We start from the raw sequence: 24,403 nt of genomic DNA, 5'->3' as shown, positions 1-24,403 counted from the left end.
TGGAGGAGGAAAGCCAGTAACCTACAGGCCATTGTATCTTTAAAGGATATTTAAGTCCCTTTTTTTTCACCAACTGGCCTGTGAGGCCCAGGGATTTGCCGCGTCCTTGGTATCCTGTTGAGTTCCGTGAAATCTCACCCAGGGAACCGTGATTAGGTTGCACTAAGAGACGCACTGCCCCATTCCTTTTAGAATTTTGCCCAAGTTCATTGGCTGTGGTCCATTCAAGGTCCAGTGGACAAACCTTCAGCCCAGTGAGTGCAGAAACTTGCGAGCGCCTTCAGACCCCACAGTTCCAACAGCAGGAAGCCTGATGGTAGGTTACTTTCACATTGGATTTTCTTCTTCTAAAAATAGACAGTGGGGTGGGAGGTTTTGCAGTCCAAGATTTTGAGGGCAATGAGAGGAGAGGTGGCCGTGAACTAAATGGGAAGACACACAGGAATTCCCTGGCAGTCCAGTAATTAGGACTCCTTCCATGCTTCCTTTGCAGGGGGCAGGAGTTTGATCCTTGGTTAGGGAGCTAAGATCCCACAGTCATGTGACACAGCTAAAAAAAAGAAAAGTTACCAAAATTGTGATGATGGAATATTACATAGCTACTAAAGCATAAAGTTGATGCAGGCTGGAGCTAATATATTATGACTTGGAAAAAGCAACTTGGGGGTAGTGTGTGTGGTGTGATCCTTTGCTGTGAGTGGACAGTCCCTGTATCTGTGCTAGAGTAGGAGTGTGATATTTTATTTCTCTGTGATTTCTTTTGAGCATGGACTTCTCTGGTAACTCAACTGGTAAAGAATCTGCCTGTGATGTAGGACACCCTGGTTCAACTCTTGGGCCAGGAAGATGCCCTTGGAGAAGGGATAGGCTACCCACTCCAGAATTCTTGGGCTTCCCGGGTGGCTCAGATGGTAAAGAATCTGCCTCCAATGTGGGAGACCTGGGTTCGATCCCTGGGTTTGGAATATCCCCTGGAGAAGGAACAACTACCCACTCCAGTATTCTGGCCTGGAGAATTCCATGGACAGAGGAGCCTGGCAGGCTACAGTCCATGGAATTACAAAGAGTCCGATATGACTGAGCAACTTTCAAAAAAAAAAAAAAAAGAGCATGTATAACATTTGAAAGATTTCAAATCAGGACAGAACAAGAAATTTTTAAAAATTGTAGTCATCAGTCCAAGCGTGTCAGTTCTCAATGTGGATTTGAGATTCCAGAATCTTGAGCTGCAATTCCTTTAAACTAGCAAGTGTCCTAATCCCTGGAGGGCTCATTAGAATGCCAACCCCACCCCCAGCATGCCTGATTCCGGAGGTTAGGGTGGGGCCCAAGCATTTGCTGTCTCTAAGGATGACACTGATCTACTGATCCAGGGACTCTGCTTTGAGAACCACTCCTGTGAACATGTGGCTTCCCTGGTGGCTCGGAGTCTGCCTGCAATGAAGGAAATGTGAGTTCATTCCCTGGGTCAGGAGGATCCCCAGAGAAGGGAATGGCAACCCAATCCAGTATTCTTGCCTGGAGAATTCCATGGACAGAAGAGCCTGGTGGGGTACAGTCCATGGAGTCACAAAAGAGTCGGACACAACTTAGCGACTAAAGAAGTCTTGTTAAAGGGAGGTGGGAGAAGGCAGGGAGTGGCATGTACTAAACACCTACTGTGTTCCCCCAATGCTATGTGAAGTGCTTTAGCTACACAGAATGCCACTCTTCCCCCTCCTTTTACTCCTTAGGTGGTTTGAGAGCATCACCTGAGCCTACAGGGGGGATAAGTGAACACAGGCCCCACTAGCGCTCTCAGCAGCCAACCCCCCGAATCTCTCTGTGAACTGATTCCTCTCACAGCCTCGCATCTCTCCCTGGCCTCCCTCCTGCTCGTTCCTCCTGGAGGGACATGGGGTGACCCATGGGACAACTCTCAGAGGTGATCTTTCCCAGTTGGCACATCCCATGGGAAGAGGCCAGAGTGTCACCTGCTCGCACTCAGGTCTCCAGGCCCTAAAGCCTGGACATGGTCAGGCTTCGCTCTGAGGGTCCCGATGCAGGCGAGTGTTGTCCCAGGCCTCCTCACAGGCCACACGGAGCTGGAGTGAACAGGTGAGTGTGTGTCCTGCAGGCAGCCAGTGCAAGAGAGGACTCTTGTTTCCCCAGGGAGCCTTGTCCCGGCGCTCACCTGGGGGAAGGCGAACCCCACTTCTCTCGAGGCTGGAGCGCACTCACTGGGACCAGAAGTCCATCAGGGTTTGTGGGCTTCTGCCATCAGCCAGGGTGGGGTGAGGAGGGACCTGCATCCCTGAGCCTTCCCCCTTGGGCACCCATGGGCTCTCCCCTGGGAAGTGGCTGTGACACTGTCCTCTGCGCTCCCTTCCTGCCCCCTTCCCACGGACACCCCTCCCCCGTCCAGTTCCTGCATGGACCGGGCAGACCCAGTGTGACGGACCGCCCAGCCTGAGTGATGTGGGGAGTCCACCATCTAGACTTCCTCCCCACTGGGCATCTGCTGCTGTCTCGGAAAGCTTTCTGGAGGTCACCGTGTGTCATTGTCATTCAGCTCCCTCCCAGGAGCAGAGCTGCTCATGTGAACAGAGCCGTTGTCATCATAACCTTGACTCGGCTGCAACCGTGACTTCTTTTTTTTCATGATTTTTAGTCTCTGAATGAATGTGAATGCTGTTTCCCAGAGGCCAGGCTCAACTGATTCGAGCCCTTTCTGAAAGTGCCGTGAGTAATCTGGGTCCTTCCGTAGGTGTTTACGGCAGGTGCATCTTTTGGTCTTTTGAGGTCAGAGACTAGAGCTCCAGCCCGTGTGGGATTTTTCTCTCCAGAACCACTCATCAGAACTTTCCAGAAAGGTCCGATCCTTTTTGTTGATTCTGGGGGCAGACGCTGACTTTTCTAGCCCTGCTTGAGCAAGAAGACAGCTTTCCTGGATCTTCTTGGGTGTCTCTCCTCAAGGCTATAGGTGCATGTAGTAGAGGTGGTAATGACCACATAACATGGCTTTTGTCCTGCGGTTGGTGGCACCTTGGCCCAGGCTCTGTGGTCAGGCTTGCACGGAGCACACCCTCCCTGGGTGCTCCCACCGCTGAAACGTGCTCTTGAGCCCCTGCTCACGAAGCACAAAACCCCAGTTAGCAGACAGAGCGTGGCAGCCACTCAGCCCGGCTGCAGAAGCTGTGTCCTGCTCTAATAGCCCATTGCTCAGGCCTGCTTCTCTTGCAAAATCCTCGGCTGCAACCAGCGCTGTGTGAGGCGGGGAGGCGGAGGGAGGGAGCTTATTTGATCTGCAGGTGAAAGGAGGCTTTATAAATAGGTCACCTTGTTCCACATCCTGAATTTTATTCTTTCCCCATCACGTGTTGAAACAATGGTTTTACTGTTCTGGGGTCAGTCGGACGCACTGAGGGGGAACTGAGCTGAAGCAGGGTTGGGTGTTCGCCTGCCATGCCACAGTGACCGCCTCTGTGTCCCCTGCCACACCACCCCGTCCCATCCATTTGTCACCTGTCACCTTGGAGGTGTCTCCAACAGAGGGTATTGCTCGCCCAACAAACGTTTTTTGTCTTTAACAATAAAACAAAAGGGTAATTTTTAGCAGTTCCAATTGATCCGAAAGTGGTTTTTGGAAGCCGGAACTGCGGAGCTGCTGATTTAATTGAAGGGACAGTGTCGCATTCCCAGCAGGTGCTGAGGGTGCTGTCCCAGCTGAGTCAAGGTTGGTGGCCTTGTCCCTCTCCAGCCTCTGCCCTCTGGAGGTCCTCCTTCCTCATCCCCCCACCTGGCCTTGGCAGAGCACAGAACCACGTATAGCCACCATGGCTGGGTTTCTTGTCTGAGGATGGCACAGGTTTTTCTTGTTTGGAGCCCACAGAGACAGATTATTGTTGTTTTTCAGTCGCTCAGTTGTGTCTGACTCTTTGCAACCCCATGGACTGCAGCATGCCAGGCTTCCCTGTCCTTCAGTATCTCCCGGAGTTTATTCAAACTCATGTCGGTTGAGTCAGTGATGCCTTCCAACTGTCTCATTCTCTGTTGCCCCTTCTCCTCCTGCCTTCAATCTTTCCCAGCTTCAAGGTCTTTTCCAATGAGTCAGCTCTTCGCATCAGGTGGTCAAAGTATTGAAGCTTCAGCTTCAGCATCCATCCTTCCAATGAATATTCAGAGTTGATTTCCTTTAGGATTAACAAATAGCTACCCCATTTTTGCTGGGAAAAAATAAAATTCGAGATGTAAAAGCAGTGCAATTAGAAGTCTTGGGAAAACTTATTGTAGAAATACTGTCCTCTTTTTGGGGGATGGTTCCAGAGCTGTAACTGGGAATTCTTGTCCTGTATTTTAAATGCCCTTCTGTCTCCTTCATGTATATCTTCCTGGGTAAATTAAGCATTTATCCTGTGCTTGCTTTATAAGAAGTGACACACGTGGAAAGACTAACAGTTGCTTTGGGAACAACTTGCTCTTGTGAATGTAGTGTGTTAAATCAGTATTTGTCCACCTTTTTATTCTTTTTTGTGTGCTTAAACTTCCTTTTCATCGCAAAACAGAATACATGCATTAAATTTTTTTTCAATTCAAAGAGTCCTTAAAGTTAATGCATCCCACCCCCCACTCTCCAGGATTAACTATTGTGACAGTTTTGGTGTTTATTCTTCTAGACCTTTCTCTATGCCTACAGACAAACGTGCACAGATAGCATTAAAAATTCTGTTCTTACAAACACCAGTTCATGCTCTGCATGTTGTTCTCCAATTTGTTTTTTAAAATATAACAGCGTCATGTTACATGTTACGTTAAGTCAGCACATCTGAGGGGCCACCTCCTTCTCTCCACGGCTGCTGGAGTTCATGGTGCAGTGGGCATCTTTGCCCACATGTCCCTCTGCAGGGCTGTGGGGTTTTATAGACGAGACCCCTGGAAAAGTGGTCAGTGGGTGATTGCGGCATGTTTTACACCTGAATGGAGACTGTCACGTGGCACCTATTTGCCGAGAAGCATGTCCCAGGTGGAGTCTGTCTCTCTGGGATACATGCCCACACCCATACACAAACGGCCTTTTCCCCACATCTTCTCCTGTTCCTTGTGCATCCCACGAGGCTTGCTGGTCCCTCTGTCACCGATAGAAGCCTGTCAGCATTACTTTCCTCTTGCATAGTGAAAACCGTGGGTGTATCCAACAGGTGTTCTCAACCATGTGTGCCCAGGAGACAGAGATCAGTGTGCCCTTCCCTCCCACTTCAGAGAGGATTGCTGCTTTAGATCAGTAAAGGCTGGGTACCCTTCCCCTGGCCCAGGTCTTGGACTCCCAGACAGTGGGCTTCAGAGATGCTTCTGACTCCTCCCCACTCACTGGAGGTCACTGTTCAGCTCTGGGCTTCCTTCCCGGCATCTCCTCCAATTCTGGATCTGGTTGCCCTGTCCTCTGAGAGCAGAGAGCCCACCTAGAGGAGCCCAAGAAGCTGGAGGGAAGGTGCTGTGTGAGGCTTTGGTCTTTCTCTCAGTGGATAGCTGTGGCTCCCAGCAAATCCTCTTCGAAGCCAGGCTTTGGGATAGGAGTGCTGTTCCCCAGACCCTGAGCCAAGAGCACATGATTGGTTGCTGGTGGTGACAGTGGGAGGAGGTTCATCCACTTAGTGCTGGGGGTCCACCTGGAATTCCATTGTGGATGGGCAACTCTGGTGGGTTCTTAGAGTCCCGGGCCACCCTGTCCCAAGGGGGACACTGTGTGGAAGGCTTTTGCCCATTAGAGAGTCCAAGACACATCCCCTTTCACAGAGAACCATGAGCTTATTTTTATCCCAGCAAGGATGATGGGTGTGGCATCAGGTGGGAGGGGCGTGTTCACTCTAGGTGGAAAATGTCCAACCAAGTCAACCACAGGGCTTTGAAGACGTCCCTCCCTTCTGTTCCAGAGCTTTTTTTGTTAATGTTTATTTTTAATTTTTTAAATATTTATTTATTTGGCTGTGTCGGGTCTTTGTTGCAGCACTTGGGATCTTTAGTTGTGGCGTGTGGGATCTTAGTTCCCTGACCAGGGATCGAACCCAGCTCCCTGCATAGGGAGTGTGGCGTCTTAGCCACTGGACCACCGGGGCAGTCCCTATCTCAGAACTTTTGATCTCATTCACTGTCTTGAAAGTAAATGCAGACTCCATGAGGCCCTACCAGGCTCCTAGTGTGACGTGTGTGTGTGTGTGTGTGTGTGTGTGTGTGTGTGTATGCCCATGTGTGTGTGAGACCTGTATCCCTCTGTGTCGCTCCCCAGGGTAAAGCGAGTCCATCTGCAGCACCAGTGTGTGAATCGCAGTGTCCCCGCCCTGTCACTGTGATTGCCCACCACTCCTGCTTCCCTTCTCCTCCCACTCCCCCACTCCCACCCCCACACTCCCCAGGATATGAGAAGAGACGGGACCCTCACAACCACATGTTCTGCTCTGATCCTGGGGACGAGCTCTCCTCTTTGACACCCATCTTACAGAAGAGCAAACTGAGGCTCAGAAAAGCGTAGGATGAGTCTCAGGCAGAGGGCTGAGGATTAGAAGCCTCAGGAGCAGGGCTGGCAGAGGAATGATGCAGAGTCTGGAGGCGAGGATGGGGAGGAGCCTGGGGGGAGCACCCTGGCAGGCCATAGTCCCAAAAAAGAGGGCTAGTGGGTCCCTGTGGCCATATTTGAAAGTAGACAGGAGATGGAGAGGAGGCAGGTGGCTGACTCAGACAGACAGCTGACCAGCCGCTGAGAGGTTACGCTGTCTTTTCTGACCCCTCGTTCTGGGGCTGGACTGACCTTGCTGCCACACGATTCCTCCCAGCAAACATCTCGTGCTTTCCTGCTGCTGTGATCCGTGTGTGGGACTGGCCAACTACCTCCTGGTCTGCTCTTGTAAATAAAGTTTTATTGGAACTCAGCCAGGCTTCTTTATTTATGTGTTGTCTGTGGCTGCTCCCAGGCGACAAGGCAGGGCTGAGGAGTTGCACAGAGACTCTTGGGCCCATAAAGCCTAAAGCATTTACCAGCTCTCCCTTGACAGAGAGTTTGCTGATCCTGGTCCAGCTATGTTGTTCAATCACTCAGTCGTGTCCAACTCTTTGCAGCCCCATGGACTGCAGCACTCCAGGCTTCCCTGGCCTTCACCATCTCCCGGAGCTTGCTCAAACTCATGTCCATCAAGTCGGTGATGCCATCCAACCATCTCATCCTCTGTAGTCCCCTTCTCCTCCTGCCTTCAATCTTTCCAAGCATCAAGGTCTTTTCCAGTCATTCAGCTCTTCTCATCAGGTGGCCAGAGTATTGGAGCTTCAGCTTCGACATCAGTCCTTCCAATGAATATTCAGGGTTGATTTCCTTTAGGACTGACTGGTTTGATCCAGCTCCAGTAGGGGTTACATGTGTGCACAGGCCCAGATGTACTAGCCCACGAGCTCCCTCTGTCCCTCTCTCCCCCTCTCCCCCCACCACCCCATCAACCCTTCCCTACTTCCACCTCTGACTTGACCTCAACCTCCTTGCTGTAGTCCTTCTCCATTCCCACTCATTTCTCCCCAAGTATTTTAAATTAATGGGTTGGAAGGACTTTCCCCCTACCACCCTTTCTTCCCACATGGCCCACCTGCCCAGGTCTCCTCTCCCCCCACCCCATCCCTAGCCTCCCCCTCACTCTCTCCACCCGTTCTCATGGGTGGGGTGGGGTGGGATCTTTGACCCCATGAGATTCAGGGAGAGAGGTTCTTCCTGCTGTGAGGCTTGAGCCAGCTGACAAGACGGTGATAGGCTGGAGGGTGAGAAGAGTGACCTGCTCACTGAGATAAGGGGATCCAAGCACTCCCACACAGGCATTTGCTAAGAGCCTCCCTCCCAGGACCCCTGGCTGCCTTGAGGATGGGGCATCTCTGGGGATCTTGTCCCAGCTGATGAGAGGAAGGCAGCTCCAGGGCAGCCAGAGACCAGACCAGAAGCCGGTCTCACTGCAGATCCCTCCCGTCCTCCTGGTCCTGCAGGTCCCTGGGTGCCCGGTGGGGAGGCCAGTGGTCCCAGGTTGCCAGATCTTCTGCAGCCAGTCCCTGCCCTCGTCCCCTGGCAGACGCTCCATCTTGCGCCTCAGAGGGAAAATGACATGCCAACTGCAGCCCCACGCTGGGCTCCCTTGTGTTGTCCTTGTCTCAGGCACCATCGTGCTCCTGGGAACAAGAGTCCTTGTGATGCTTCTCCAGCAGCCAGACACCCATGGCTTCTTGCCCAGCATCTCTGTATCCTCATTTAGTCCTGTTTATGTAGCCAGGAGTCTTCCTGCCCCCTTGTCTGGTCAGTCCTGGGAGAGCGTGAGAGCGTGCACGCTCAGTCATGTCGACTCTTTGTAACCCCATCGACTGTAGCCCACTAGGTTCCTCTGTCCATGGGATTCTCCAGGCAAGAATACTGGAGTGGGTTTCCATGTCTTCCTCCAGGGGACCTTCCCGACCCATGGATCGAGCCCACGTCTCTTGCATCTCCTGCACTGGCAGGTGGATTCTTTACCACTGAGTCACCTGGGGAGCCAGTCCTCGGAGCCTGTCCCCCAAACTAGGCAGCCAAGAGTCCCTCCCATGGGCCAGGGGAGTGGGAGGTAGGGGTTGTGATGGCAGGAAGCACCTTCCCTCTTGAGTGAGGCTCAAGAAACCAAAATAGCTTGTGATTTCCCCTTCTTCAAGGCGGACATGGGGACAGGAGTGGCGGGGGTGACCAGAGTCCTATCTATCCCACATTTTAGCCCCTCCTCCCAGTGCTGCTGATGGAGAGGACAGATAGCGGGCTCTCCTCTCCAGCCCGTGGCTCTGATCTTCCTTAAAGGACACAGGGATGGTGTAGCCTGGGCGGAAATGAGTCGTCTTGGAGTCAGACTTCTTTCCCAGATGGGCTGTGGGGACTGGAGGAGCCAAACACTAGACAGCAGTTGAAGAGTGTGGGTGGGAGGGGGTGGCTGTCTAAAGGTGGGTCCAGAACCACCCAGGGGTGGCAGTGAGAGCCCTGTGCCCACCTGATTCTGGGCCAGCTGGGTGGGGGTGTTGCTGTGCCCCCTGGAGCCACTGAGCCAGGAGTTTTATGCCCACCCTGGGGTTCCCTTCCCTAGTGTGAACTGGTGGTACATCCTTGGAGGTGGCTGTGCTGGAAGAGAAAGGAGGGACTGAGAATCAGCATCTCAAACAGTTTCTGCTACCACGTGGGGATTCACCTGCCCTCTAAACAGCAGGTGCTGGGAGTAAGCCTTCCATTGCTTTGACCAGAGGAGACGCCCACTGCCCTGAGCTGACCTTGGGATCAGGCCAGCTTGGCCTTCTACCCTGAGAAACAGTGATGAGTTGGCAAGCCTCAGGCTGAACGCCTGACACAGTTGGGTGTAACACCTGCCCCCAAGCCCACCTCTCCACGCAGACTTCCAGGTGCACGGCCCCCTCCTTCATGCTAACCTAGCTGCAGGGACAGAGGGGATGTCACTCGGTGCAGAGGCTCTGGTCTGCCCAGAATCAGATGTGATGGGAGGGACATGCCTGTGTGATATATGAACCTAGTGGATTTCTCCCCTTCTCTCTGCACCCCCAGCTCACCTCCTGTTTCTCCTTCCATCCACTAGGCAGTACCGGATGCTCCACATCACCTAGCAGCCTCCCTTAGGAGTGCCGTCCCGGCCTGATTGAAAACTGGAGAAGTGGCCCCGCCATTGATGAGTTTGTCTTGGGCATCAGTGACCAGGTGAAACGGGAGGCCGACATGGGGCAGAAGGTCACCGGAGGGATCAAGACGGTGGACATGAGGGACCCCACGTACCGGCCCTTGAAGCAGGAGCTCCAGGGTCTGGACTATTGCAAGCCCACCCGCCTGGACCTGCTGCTGGACATGCCCCCCGTGTCCTATGACGTCCAGCTGCTCCACTCCTGGAACAACAATGACCGCTCGCTCAATGTCTTCGTGAAGGAGGACGATAAGCTCATCTTCCACCGGCATCCGGTGGCCCAGAGCACGGACGCCATCAGGGGCAAAGTTGGGTACACACGCGGGCTGCACGTGTGGCAGATCACGTGGGCCATGAGGCAGCGGGGCACCCATGCCGTGGTAGGGGTGGCAACGGCAGATGCCCCCCTGCACTCCGTGGGGTACACGACGCTCGTGGGGAATAACCATGAGTCCTGGGGCTGGGACTTGGGTCGCAACCGGCTCTACCACGACGGCAAAAACCAGCCGAGCAAGACATACCCAGCCTTTCTGGAGCCGGATGAGACGTTCATTGTCCCCGACTCCTTCCTGGTGGCCCTGGATATGGACGACGGGACCCTGAGCTTCATTGTGGATGGACAGTACATGGGAGTAGCTTTTCGGGGACTCAAGGGCAAAAAACTGTATCCTGTAGTGAGCGCCGTCTGGGGCCACTGTGAGATCCGCATGCGCTACTTGAATGGACTCGACCGTAAGTGTCCTCGGCTCTGTTTTTGGTGGTGGTATCCCTGGCCTCCCCGTGCCCTGCTGGTCCTGGCTGGGCCCAGCTAAAAGTTTACAGTTGTTGCAATTTAAATGTCTTTAAGTAGACACCCCAACATTCAGATCCTTAGACTCTTGCCTTACCTCTGATTAGATGGGATTTCTAGCTAGAGTCTGCAGATTACGTGGCAGCACCTCATAGCTGGATGGTGGATGGATGGATGGATGGATAGATGTGTGGGTGGATGAATGGGTAGATGGATGGGTGGACGGATGAATGGATGACTAAAGGAGTGGATGGATGGGTGAATGGATGGATAGATGGGTAGATGGATACATACATGCATGAATGGATGGATGGGTGGGTGGGTATATGACTAAAGGAATGGATGGATAGAGGAGTGAGTGAGTGGGTGAAAGACTAAAGGAGTGAATGGTTAGATGGGTGGATGGATGGGTTGATGGATGGATAGATAGATGAGTGAATGGATGAGTGACTAAAGGAGTAAATGGATAGATGGGTGGATGGATAGATAGATAGATAGTTGAGTGGGTGAGTGATTAAAGGAGTAAATGGATGGATGGGGGGGTGGACAGATGGGTGGATGGATGGATGAATAAGTAAAGGAGTGGATGGATGGATGGATGGGTGGGTGGTTGAGTAGATGGGCAGATGGATGGTTGAATGAATGAATGGATCAGTGGATGGATGGTCTTTGACAGATGTGGTTTGTTTCTGGTTGAGCTGCCTCCAGGTTTGATCTGCAGTTTTAGCAGATCTTCTAGCACAGTAACCCTCATATTATTGAGCTGGGCTTTGTGTCCTGGGGGTACTAGGCCTGCCCACATAGTGAAAGCCAGCAACCTCTCATCCATTCGACAGCAGATGCCTCCTGTACTCCATGGGGTACACATGTTTCTCTTTGGAGCCCTCCTCTGCCCATCTTTCCCTTGCTGCTCCTGGCAGGCTCTGACAGGGTGAGGGCAGTGAGCCCACAGCTAGGTGGGGTGTCCACCTCACCTGTGTTGCCCAGCACCGTAGGTCCTCCTGGTACTCCTGGCAGGTGTGCATCCAGCAGGTAACCTCCCTGAGGAAGTCATTCAGACCTGGTTTAGGGAACCAGCAGGGCAAGTTCTCAGGGGACCCTGGCCTGTAGTCCTGCTTATCTCTTCCTAGTAGACAGTGACCACAGCCCCAGGGAGTTCAATGCTCCCCCCCTTTTTTGTAATATTTATTTATTTGACTGCACTGGGTCTTGGTTGTGGCACGTGGAGTCTTCGATCTTTGTTGAAGCATGTGAAATCTCTAGTTGCAGCATGCAAACTCTTAGTTGCAGCATGTGGGATCCAGTTCCCTGACCAGGGATTGAACCCGGCCTCCATGCATTAGGAGCTGGGGGTCTTAGCCACTGGACCACAGGGAAGTCCTTTAATGCCTGCTCTGTGCAGATAGTTGAGTCAACTGTTGGGTCCAGGCTTCTGAGACTTGGTCTCTCCAAGAACAGGGCAGCCCTGGCCCCTCTGGAAACAGGTCCGTCGGTGCCAATGCCAGGAGTGCATGGCTTCACTGCTCATGTGCCCAGCTCCAGGACAGAACACAGACCTCAGAGCGGCTGGGAGGGGCCTATTCCCCCATGGCGAATCAGGGCATGCACGAACAGAACTGTTCCCCTGCCGAGTCAGGACAAGGCTTGGCGGTGGTTCTGCCAAAGCAGTCCCAGAGGCCCAGATGGGCATTATCGGTCAATACCCTATCAGCTCTGCATTAGATGGGAGGTCAGATGCCTTTGCAATTTTTCTTGTTTGGGAAACTTAAAGGGGTGGAGGGGGAGGGGAATAGCATGGGCATGTGTTATGAGAAGCCCACCCCTGAGCTGGACTCTGGGGTGGAGGGGGGAGACTGGAAGTGCCCATAGGCTTGAGCCCCCTCCACACTCTTGGTGTCTGATGAGGATGCTCCTCTGTCCCCACCATAATGCCAGGCAGTGCCAGGGCCCCGTTGGCTTCTCGCCTTCCACTCTCCTAATCAGACATGAATGGGCCCCACTCTGCACTGCTGGCTGGCTTAGGAGGATCCGGATGGGAAACCTGTGAGGGTAAGGCAGCAACCCCAGCCTCTGCAGGATGTTTGATCTTATGTCCTGAAAGGGTCACTTTGGCTGCTGCGTAGAAATGGACAGTGGGGGCAGGAGGGACCACCGGGAGGCCAGGGAGGAGCCCTGATGGTTGTCCAGGGGAAAGGGCCAGATCCTGGCGAGGGCCAGGGTGGGCACCACCAGGGCAGGCACCATGGTGGGGAAGTGACATTTGCGATGCTCACTCAACATGTCACAGTGACTCTGCAGGTCTGGAGACAGGACAGTGGTCTGTGGAGACGGAGCTGAAAGCTCTGACCCTGGATGAGGTCACCAAGGAAAGGAAGGAGAAGAGGGCTGAGGCCCAGCCCTGGGGCAAGTCATTGTTTAGGGTTGATGATGATGAGGAAGGAGAAGTGGAGTAGCTGAAGGGCTGGGGGAGGAGTAGTGTTCTGGAGTCTGTCCCGTCCCAGCACGCCTTGGCTTGTGGACACATCACCAGGTGATCGCTGATGACCCTGACGAGGGTCTTCTGGATAGGGTGGGTTCAAAAGCCTGAGGAAGGGGCTGGTGTAGAGAGGAGGGTAGTGTGGTTATTTCCTGGGGCCACTGGAACAAATGACTGCCAACTGGGAGGCTTAAAGCAACAGAAATGGTGTTTCATCTCAGTTCAGGAGGCCAGGTATCTGAAACCAAGTTGTGGGTAGGGTCAGTTCCTTCCTAGGGCTCTGAGAGTCTGTCCCGTCCCAGCACACCTTGGCTTGTGGACTCATCACTCAGTCTCTGCCTCATGTGACCTCCTCTGGGTGTGACGACTTCTTATAAGGACAAGGCTCATCCGACTCCAGTATGTATGAGTGCTCAGTCACTCAGTCGTGTCCGACTATTTGTGACTCTATAGACCATAGTAGCCCACCAGGCTCCTCTGTCCATGGGATTTTCCAGGCAAGAATACTGGGGTGGGTTGCCATACCCTCCTCCAGGGGATCTTTCCCACCTAGGGATAGAACCCGAGTCTCCTGTGGCTCCTGCATTGCAGGCGGATTCTTTACCGCTGAGCCACCAGGGAAGCCTTACTCCAATGTGACCGCATGTTAACCAGTTACATCTCCAAAGACCCTGTTTCCAATAGGGTCACATTCTGAGGTTTTCAGATGGACCTGAATTTGGTGGGAGGGGTGCTGTCCCACTCACAGTTCCTTCCCCTCCCTGGGCTGCTGCCTTTGGGGGAGATGAGGCAGTAAGAGACAGAGCCCAGAGTTCAGATGGTGGATATCTGTCAGGTGAGATCAAAGGGCACCCAAGTCCTCTGCCCAGGAGGGTTTGCTTTACTCCCCAGGGCAGCTGAGGCAGGAGGGATGTCAGAGTCCATCCAGAGAACAGGGCGTGACGGGCAGAAGCCCTGGCCAAGTCTGACCAGATACATCTTCTTGGTGTCAGGCCTGGACGGGGCACTGCAGTCTTCAAAGTGACTCTGGGCTCTGCAGTCTTCAAACAGTCTTCTTGCTGCTCCCTGGGTCGTCTGGAAAGTCCACTCCCTCCTCCACCCAGTCCCACTTCACCCGGCTGCCGGGTGCTGACCTCAGCAGGGAGCAGCTGTTTGCAGAGCGGGTCAGCCAGAGTCATCAGAGTCCTGTGCACCCCCTCCCCCGCCTCACCCCACCCTGGGTGCTGCAGTGGGCATTTTGTCCTCCCAGTCTTTCTTCCCCCAAACGCCAGGTGGACCCTCGCCGGAAGAGTCCCTGCCCCAGTGCTGGGACCCTGGGCTGAGCTGGCCTGGACAGGGCCAGAACAAAGGCTGTGTGTCCTTGCATGACCTCCACCGCTGTCCAACCACCTCTGATCACAGACCACTTGTTCTGACTCTTCCTTGGGGCTCAAGGTCTCTGGGGCTGAGGCTGCAACCAGAGGGGCTGCTGTGTCGTCTTGCTCTTTTCTGAGAAGAGGGGGCAGCAATGGCCATTGAAGGGGGGAGGCAGGGCCCAGTTTGGCTCCTAGGCCTGCCCACCCCACTCCTGGAGATGCAGAAGGAAAGGCCTATTTTTTTTTTTTTTACAGTGCTGGGTCTTCATTGCTGTGAGGGCTTTCTCTAGTTGCAGTGAGCAGGGGCTACGCTGTAGTTTCAGTGCTGGGGCTTTTCATTGCAATGGTTTCTCTTGTTGCAGAACACAGGTTCTAGGGCACTGCGGGCTTCCGGTAGTTGCGACTCTAGAGCACAGGCTCAGTAGTTGTGTTGCACAGGCTTAGTTTCCCTGCAGGATGTGGGATCTTCCTGGATTAGGGATCAAACCCATGTCTCCTGCAGTGGCAGGTAGATTCTTTACCACAAAGCCCAGGCCTATTTTTTTTTTTTTTTAGTATCTATTTGTTTGGCTGCTCCAGGTCTTAGTTGTGGCCTGTGGGATCTAGCTCCCTGACTAGGAATTGAACCTGGGCCCCCTGCATTAAGAGCATGGAGTTTTAGCCAGTGGACCACAGAGAAGTCCTAGGAAAGGCCTATTTTTAAGCAGCAGACCAGCTGTCACTCAAAGGAGAGTCCTTCTGCACCTCTCCCCGCCACTTATAACGGCACCTCCCATTAAAGAAAGCATTTCCTTGCAGTTCAGCATTTTCAAACTCTCCCTTTTTTGATTCCCAAGACCCAGGAGCCGTGAAGATGGCGGGTGGAAACGTCTCTGAACTGGGCACTTCCTGACTTGAGACATCCATCCTTGACCTCACAGACCCAAAGTTCATTCACTGCCCATGGACTGGACACAGAACCAGGCTCTGGGGCTCCGGGTGGGCACCTCTTGGAGAGCTAGGAGGTGACCCTGGCCATGCATATTCAAATTGGCCACCAGGTGGTTGCTCGTCCTGGAGATGTGGATGTGGGCACACGGCCTTGTCCAGTTCCTTGTCCTTCTGCTCCCATAAATAGCGCCGGCTCCGCTTCCTGATTCCTGAGCCACACTCTGTGCAGATGGAGCCGGATACAGACCCTACAGCCCCCACTCCCCACCCTGGGCAAAAGGACTGAGGTTGGAAAGGCCTTCTGGGTCCTGGTAGTGACCAACCAGAATCTGTGGGACATATGTTTTTCCTGGCATAATGTCCACATCCGTCTCTGGAGCCTTGTGCTCAGTCTCTGCAACCGGACCAGGACCCTGGGCATCATGGTCTTGCCTCCTGCATAATTGGCAGTGGGTAGGGTGGGAGTGAGGATGACCTGCTGTTTAGAAACATTTCTTCCTAAGGGTGTTGATGAGCAGACTTGATACCCATTTAGCCAAGAGGTGGGGATGGGAACTCCCTCTCAGCCCTTCCCACGGCCCAGCAGGCTCTCCATCATAGTCAGTGGCTTTTGAAGCTTTCTCAGGTGCCTTCAGACATGAGAGGAAGCCCCTCTGGGGCTGAGCCACATCCTTGAAGGAGGCAGTGCTGGAGGAGGATGGAGGAGAGTTTCTGAGTGGAGGCATGCGTGCTCAGTTGCTTAGTCATGTCTGATTCTTTGCAACCCCATGAACTGTAGCCCACCAGGCTCCTCTGTCCTTGGGATTCTCCAGGCAAGAATACTGGAGAGGGTTGCCATTTCCTTCTCCAGGCGACCTTCCCAACCCTGGGATTGAAGCTGTGTCTCCAACATCTCCTGCACTGGCAGGAGGATTCTTTACCATTGCGCCTCCTGGGAAGCCCTCTGAGTGGAGAAGAGGAGCCCAATTCCCCACTCAAAGGCTCGTAGGACCACTTGCTCCTCATCCTGACATTGCTGGCCTTCAGGAGCTCAGCCAATGGGACTCTGAGGAGCATCTGGCCCAGACCCCTCTTCTTCCATCTGGGGAAGCTGAGGCCCAGTGGAAGGGAGCCATTTGCTCGAGGTGAGACTGCTATGCAGGTGAAGGTGAGGAGCCGGGTCTGGGGTCTCCGAGGCAGGTCCAGTGAAGGAGACCAGGTCTCTGCAGGCCGGCAGGTGGGACGATTCCATCCCGACCCACCAGGAGTCTGTGGGATCCTTGACCCGAACAGATGGAACATCATTTAGTTAATCCTCCTTCCTCCAGGAAAGGCCCCATTTCAAAGCTTTCCATGAAAAACATCTACCACTTCCATCCTGTCTCCTGGGCTTTCCCTGGTAGCTCAGACAGTAAAGAATCTGCCTACAATGTGGGAGACCTGGGTTCACTTCCTGGGTTGGGGAGATCCCCTGGAGGAGGGCATGGCTACCCACTCCAATATTCTTGCCTGGAGAATTCCATGATGGAGGAGCCTGGCAGGGTGGCTGCATGGGGTCTCAAAGAGTCAGACATGACTGATCAACTGACACTACTATGACTGTCCTGTCTCCTGGGACTGCCCAGGGGAGATAAAGAGCCATTGTTTGTCTTCTTTTAGAGCCTGGAACTTCATAAATGCCCTGTCAAGCCTAAGATGTATTCTTTTTTTAAATACCAGCTTTACTGTGATATAATTCACATGCCATGCAATTCACCCATTAAATTGCAGCGTGCGGTGACCTCTAGCTTACTAACAGCTGTGTAGCCACTGGTGTGGTTCATCTGAGAACACTTTCATCATCACCAAAGGGAACCCCTACTCAGTCATTCCCTGTTTCCCCAAAAACCGCCAGCCTTAGGATTTGGTCTTCAATTGCTGAATTTTTATTTATTTATTTATATTTTTGGCCACACAGTGCACGGTTTGCTGGATCTTAGTTCCCTGACCAGGGATTGATCCCAAACCATCGGCAGCATAAGCACCAAGTCTTAACCACTAGTATGTGATGTATATGAAAGTCACTCAGTCGTGTCCGACTCTTTGCGACCTCATGGATTATATGGTCCATGGAATTCTTCAGGCCAGCATACTGGAGTGGGTAGCCTTTCCCTTCTCCAGGGGATCTTCCCAACCTGGGGATCAAACCCAGGTCTCCTGCATTGCAGGCAGATTCTTTACCAGCTGAGCCACAAAGGAAGCCCAAGAATACTGGAGTGGGTAGCCTATCCCTTCTCCAGCGGATCTTCCTGACCCAGGAATTGAACTGGACCACCAGGGAATTCCCAATGACTGAATTTTTTAATATTAATGTTCTGAGACATACTGGTGAATATTAAAGAACTTTCATCCACTTTTTAATTGATGGAATGGGATCTCAAGGGAAATGCTGGGGGTCTTCTCAGTTTTTTGGTTTGACCTTTTATTTTGTTCACAAGGAAGTTTGGGGAGACCATGGACGAGGTCACAGATCCGCTCACTTCAGCTCCTTGTGTGTCCAGGACCCCGAGCAGGGACGGCCCCCCAGCCGTTCATGTGTGCTCACCTGTACCTGGCTTCATGGATGAGAGCAAGGAGGAGTCAGCCAGGCATGGGGGGGTGGAGATGAGCAGAGCCCATGACAACTCAGCAGCCTCTGGGGCCTTGGAGGGCATGACTTTCTGGTTCCTTCTGGAGCAGAGGGTTTATCTGAGATGCAGGCTGTGTGGAGCCTCTCTTGCAGGAAGCTAGGTCTTAGGCCCTCCCAGGGACACAGGGGCAGAGGTGCCCTTGCAGGCTGCTGCCAGAAGCCCCCTGGGATCCAGGGTCCTGACGCAGCTCTACCATGAACTGGGCCCCGACTACAGGGGTTTGGATCCTAGCCTGTAATCCTGGCACTTCTGTCCCCTCTGCACCTGAGTGCCCTCAGCTGTAAAATGGAGAGGAGAACCGTCCCTGTGAGCAGTTGGGTTAACACAGAATGATTCTCCTCCTGAAAGACCAAGTGGGGTCTGGGACTGGATATATGCGGGGGAGAGTCCATGAAGAGGGCCTCTAGTTCAGTGGCTTAGAGCTAACCCTGATCCTAACCCTTGCTCCTTTTCCTGCCAGTGGTGTGGCCCTGGGCAAGTTATTTGTACTTTATCCCTCAGTTTCTTCATCAGTAAAATGGGGATGATGATCATGGTATGTATCTCCCTGTGATTATTAAATCATTCGTAACAACCCACTCCAGTGTTCTTGCCTGGAGAATCCCAGGGACGGGGGAGCCTGGTGGGCTGCCGTCTATGGGGTCGCACAGAGTCAGACACGACTGAAGTGACTTAGCAGCAGCAGCAGCAACAGACCATCATGGGGATTAAATGAGGGCTTACAAGGGGGCCTGGCCCAGTGAGTTTTCTGTGTTAGCAATTAATAACTGATTTAAAAGGTAAAATGAGACAGAAATCAAACCAATATTGTAAAGCAATAATCAATCAATTAAAAACAAATAATTTTTTTTTAAAAAAAGGTAAAATGAGGGGAACCTTCAGTGGTCCAGAGGTTAGGACCCCAGGCTTTCACTACTGAGGGTCCAGGTTCCATCCCCCGCTGGAGAACTAAGATCCCATAGGCCATGCTGCATTGCCAAAAAAAGAGCTAAAAAGAGTTAATTTGTAGTCATCTGGGTATTAAAACTAGTATCAAGACTTCCATGGTGGTCCAGTGGCTAAGAGTCTGAGTTTCCAATGTACAGGGCCTGAGTTCGACCAACCAAGACCCTGTGCAGCCAAATAAATAAATCAATAAACATTTTTTAAAAAAACATCTAGTATCAGTCAGTGATGCTATGGCTGCTGCTGTTAGTGTTTGCTCTCAAACCACCCGGAGCCGTACTAACAGGCGTCCTCTCTCTCCTCCTATCTGCAGCGGAGCCCTTACCGCTCATGGATCTCTGCCGTCGCTCGGTGCGCCTGGCCCTGGGGAAGGGGCGCCTGGGTGAGATCCACGCGCTGCCACTGCCCGCCTCCCTCAAGGCCTACCTCCTCTACCAGTGATGCTCCGCCTGGGACCGCCAGCACGACCACCCCCCGCCCCGGTGCCAACTCACTGAGCCACCACAGCACCACGAGCCTTGGACCGGCGTCCGAGGCGTGGGAGGAAGTCCCGACTTCCTTTTCATCCTCCCTGGCTGCCCAGCCGGACACAGACGGCTTTGGATACGGGCCCTTCTGCTCCCCTTCTGGACCTTGGCAGAAATCCCCCGCATGCCGTATCACAGCCCCTCCTTGGAAAAAACACAGAGAATAAACTGCTGCCCTGAGCTCTGATCTGCTCTTAGGGTGGCCTGGGTGCTCCCCACACCTGCCGGGACCCCCCGGTGCCGAGAACAGATCCCAGGGGTGCTAAGAGGTGCTTAGATGGGGGCCAGCGCCCGCCCAGCAGGGCAGCCACAGCGGACGAAGCTCAGGATGTCAGAAGCTCAGCATGGCCACCGAGACAGAAACCAAAATGGGACCTTCCCTAGGCGCATGAGCACCCAGCATCAGTCCTGGCTGCCGGTGCCTCCATACCCTGTATTTATTCTTTTAACAGTAACAAAAGCCAGTTATTTATTCCATTTAGAAAGGACACTTTGTTCGGGTCACTTCTCTCTGGAGTGTTCTGTTGCTTTTCTTCCACCTGCCCCTTCCTGGGATGTGTGTGCCTCACCTGGCCCTTTCGCTGGGTCATGTTTGTGATGTGTCCCCACGCGGGCACAGGGGGACCTCTGTGTGGGTCCCTTGATCTACAGTTTCCAGGGGGCTCTGCTCCTGAGTGCCCGAGCGGGCCCCTGAAAGGGCACTGCACGTGCAATAATGAGTGTCTTGGGGACCTGTCTGCAAGGGCGGTGGCAGCTCCCTGCGTGCCCCCAGACAGCCACTTGTCACTTGGGCTCATCCATTTTTGCACGTGGTTTTATTTTTTTAGTCTTCTGTGGGGTTTTTTGGTGTGGGTTTGGTTTCATTTTCGCTTTCCTACCTGAGATTTGCCACGTGAATACTCAGAAGCTCTGGCTTCCCCTGTCGAGTACCTGCCAAAACAAGACAGGGGGATGAGTGGGTCTGAGAGGCCAGGGGCAGGGCAGGGTGGGGGAGACCAGAGCAGAGTTGGTGCCTGTCTCCGCTTGGTGCCCCTGTCTGGGCTCTGGGCTGAGGTGGAGCAGCCTCAGTTCATCACAGTGCCCCAGAGCCATGGGGTGGGGCAGGGTGGGGTGGGGCGGGCAGCCTGCAGTGGGGGGGACGCACCCTCCCTTGCACAACTCCCCCACGTAGCAGACCCCAGCACCTGCCACCAAGTCACCTTTTCTTATGTCTTGAAGTCCACCCTCTTAGAATCTGCCTTCTGTTCATTTCTGTACAGGTACAATAGATGACTTTATTTGTTTAAAATGTTTAATATATATGCATATATATTTGTCCGTAAAAATTATGTTTTAAACAGCTGCTGTAGGGTACCTTTTTTTAAAAAAAAAAAAAGTCTTCCAGTGGAGTATATTTTTTAAAGCACAAAATTGGTGCCAAGACTGGGTGAGGAATGTAAATTTCCCCTTGATCTTCGGAGGTTTGTTTTTCCCCCAGTGGGTGGGAGGAACCGAACCTGAGACGTTTAAAGACTGTCCTCACTCCTGTTTCAGGATGGGCCATGTTCTGATGAATGTTACACACGAGAGGGTCTCATTAGACAGATCCCAGCCTTATCACCCTGACCCAGTCGTCTCCCACAGACGCTGGACAAACCCCCAGACTCCTTGTCATCTCTCTGCACCCCAACACCCCAGCTCCCCGAACCTCAGCCCCACCTGTCTTTCCTCTCAACCCAGAGCCTTGTGGCCTGTACAGTTTTGAAACTCCTGTTCTATTTTATGATGGTTGATAATAGTCAGTAACCTAATAAAGGAAAGTTTATTAAAATACAAAAGCTCTTTGGAGTCCCTCTTTGAGCCCTGTGCTATGCTGTGCTTAGTCGCTTCAGTCCTGTCTGACCCTTTGTGACCCCATGGACTGTAGCCCACCAGGTTCCTCTGTCCGTGGGGTTCTCCAGGTGAGAATACTTGGAGTGGGTTGCCGTGCCCTCCTCCAGGGGATCTTCCCTGGAGACTCAAAGGTGACTTTGAGTTTTAGGGGAAGGGGAAGGGCATGACGGACCCCTCCTGGGCCCATGGTTTTCAACAACAGATAATGGGGTGACTCCCCAGAGCCCTTGGTGGGGGGTGGAGTGCCATTAGGGGTCCCAGGTGGAGGAGGAGAATCCCAGAGGGATGATTCTAGAACATCCTCATCCTTTTCAGAAGTTCATGAGCCTGCAGCTCAGTTGGGGACTCACTGAGCTAGTAGAAAGGATTCTGCACATCAGCAAGGACCCTTGGCTTATTGTTCAGTTGACTGTTGGCTTTTCAGAGTCCAAGCACTGGGCACTCAGCTAAAGGAGCTGGTCCTTCACCCATCTTTGCATCCCCAGTGCCAAGCGCACAGGAAGGCTGAATGAGCCCATTCTGCTAGCTGCTCCCCACTCTAAACCCCAGCGGAGAAGACAGGATGTTCTGGCTTAGAGGACTGGTGACTGATAAAGTGAAGAATCAAGAAGTTTACTAGATGACCACACATCATGACTAGTTTCCAAAGAATTAACAAGAGTGCATTCCACTCCCTGTGTGTATGCATGTGTGCTCGCTCACTCAATCGTGTCTGACTCTTGGCGACCCCATGGATTGTAGCCTGCCAGGCTCCTCTGTCCATGGGGATTCCCAGGCGAGAATACTGGAGTGGGTTGCCATTTCTCCTCCAGGGGATCTTCCCAACCCAGGGATCGAACTCGTGTCTCCTGCGTCTCCTGCATTGGCAGGCGGATTCTTTACCACTGAGCCACCTGGGAAGCCCTCAGCTCCCTGTGGGCACTTTTCGTTCTAAAGGCATGGTGGGATCTGCTGGTGCTGGGCAAACTGCCCTGATCTGAGGGCCCAAGACCCCCGGGACCAAGGTCCCCTGTCACTTTCTCTGAGAACCTCCTGGCCAGCTTTCCTGAGACCACTTGCATCAGAACCAGCTGAGGGGAGTTAGTTAAGATGTTCATCTCTGGACCCTGCCTGAGATGGACAGAATGGACATTTCTGGGACCAGGTCCAGGGATGCGTGACCTCTCCAGCTCCCCAGGTGACCTTCTGTGAGAGTTTGGAGACCACTGGTGGTGACTAGGTCAACTCTATTCCTGGAAAAGTTGCAGGGTAAAGGGAAATCCTTTCGGTGTGTGGCTGGGCTGGCCCAGCAAGAAGCACATAGCCTCCTGAGTCATACATGGGTTCCAGTGTTTCTCTGACCCTCATGAGCTGTGTGATCCTGGTGAGATGGTCCCCATCTCTGAGGAGGGTAGCAAGAGTGACAGAAGTCTTTAATTTTTTTAAAATATATTTTCAACATCACTCATTATTAGAGAAATGCAAATCAAAACCACAATGAGGTACCATTACACGCCAGTCAGGATGGCTGCTATCCAAAAGTCTACAAGCAATAAATGCTGGAGAGGGTGTGGAGAAAAGGGAACCCTCTTACACTGTTGGTGGGAATGCAAACTAGTACAGCCGCTATGGAAAACAGTGTGGAGATTTCTTAAAAAACTGGAAATAGAACTGCCATATGACCCAGCAATCCCACTTCTGGGCATACACACTGAGAAAACCAGATCTGAAAGAGACACGTGCACCCCAATGTTCATCGCAGCACTGTTTATAATAGCCAGGACATGGAAGCAACCTAGATGCCCATCAGCAGATGAATGGATAAGGAAGCTGTGGTGCATATACACCATGGAATATTACTCAGCCGTTAAAAAGAATTCATTTGAACCAGTCCTAATGAGATGGATGAAACTGGAGCCCCTTATACAGAGTGAAGTAAGCCAGAAAGATAAAGAACATTACAGCATACTAACACATATATATGGAATTTAGAAAGGTGATAACGATAACCCTATATGCAAAACAGAAAAAGAGACACAGAAATACAGAACAGACTTTTGAACTCTGTGGGAGAATGTGAGGGTGGGATATTTCAAAAGAACAGCATGTATACTATCTATGGTGAAACAGATCACCAGCCCAGGTGGGATGCATGAGACAAGTGCTCCGGCCTGGTGCACTGGGAAGACCCAGAGGAATCGAGTGGAGAGGGAGGTGGGAGGGGGGATCGGGATTGGGAATACATGTAAATCCATGGCTGATTCATATCAATGTATGACAAAACCCACTGGGAAAAAAAAAAATAAAAAAAAAAAAAAGAAAAAAAATTATTTATTTTTGTTTGCACTGGGTCTTCGTTGCTGTGCATGGGCTTTCTCTAGCAGTGATGATCGGGGGCTACTCTCTAGTTGTGGTGCACGGGCTTCTCATCGCACTGGCTTCTCTTGTTGTGGAGCATGGGCTGTAGGCACAGGGGCTTCAGTAGTTGTTTCACGTGGGCTCAATGGTTGTGGAGCATGGGCTTTGCTGCCCTACGGCATGTGGCATCTTCCCGGACCAGGAATTGAACCTGTGTCCCTTGCACTGGCAGGCAGATTCCTAACCACTGTACCACCAGGGGAGTCCTGTGACATAAGGCTCTAGAACAGAGCCAGGCTTATCAGCAAGTGTGCAAACACATGCTTTCATAGCTCTTGCACTTCCGGAAAATGACAGTTCCCAGGTTGGAACTGGTCTCCGAGAACGGACCAAACATTCCTCATCCAACTTCCTGAGAGATATACATTCTTCTCAGGTAACGTCTCCAAAGATCAAGGTGGGTGTTGGGAGAAGGGACCCCTAGATGCCTTCCCCAGATGCGGTTGGAGGAAAGGGGTGGGCTGAACTTATTTTTAGGTTGGAGTTCATGTCTGGGTTGCCACTCCAACTTGCTTAGAAGGAGATGGCAGGAGGAGGAGAAGGGTCAGGGGGTGGAGAGGGGATGGGGGTGGGTGGCAGAAACAGAGGTAAAATAAGGGCCTTTGTGTTGCCGGGAGACTTCTGGGGAGCAGGGTTTCGTGTTGAAGGGAGCGGTCTTAATAAAACCACGGTGCAGACTGGCCCATGTGGTTGTAATTAATACCCTGCCTTCAAGCAGGTAGCAGGCTCTCAGGCTTGGCCATAGATGGGAAGAGCCCCCTC

At 52.6% G+C, this 24,403-nt stretch overlaps 1 protein-coding gene across 3 annotated transcripts in view; it reads left to right on the top strand.

Annotated features, from left to right (window-relative positions):
- SPSB1 (splA/ryanodine receptor domain and SOCS box containing 1) overlaps window positions 1-21,189 on the top strand; it is a 71,144-nt gene extending 49,955 nt beyond the window's left edge. For 2 of the 3 annotated variants that reach the window (XM_043924546.1, XM_043924547.1), the window contains exons 2-3: window positions 9,603-10,433; window positions 19,159-21,189. In XM_043924546.1, coding sequence (XP_043780481.1) covers window positions 9,740-10,433; window positions 19,159-19,286 — 822 coding nt within the window. In that variant the 5' untranslated portion in view covers window positions 9,603-9,739 and the 3' untranslated portion in view covers window positions 19,287-21,189. Of the gene's footprint in view, window positions 1-134; window positions 317-9,602; window positions 10,434-19,158 lie in introns of those variants that run through there. The other variant, XM_043924548.1, reaches the window with a different exon arrangement.
- The last annotated feature ends 3,214 nt before the right edge of the window (window positions 21,190-24,403 follow it).

This window comes from Cervus elaphus, chromosome 14 (genome assembly GCF_910594005.1).
Source record: "Cervus elaphus chromosome 14, mCerEla1.1, whole genome shotgun sequence".
Classification (NCBI taxonomy): Eukaryota; Metazoa; Chordata; class Mammalia; order Artiodactyla; family Cervidae; genus Cervus; species Cervus elaphus.
The sequence above is the reverse complement of the archived record's forward strand: the minus strand, read 5'-3'. Positions and strand labels throughout refer to the sequence as shown.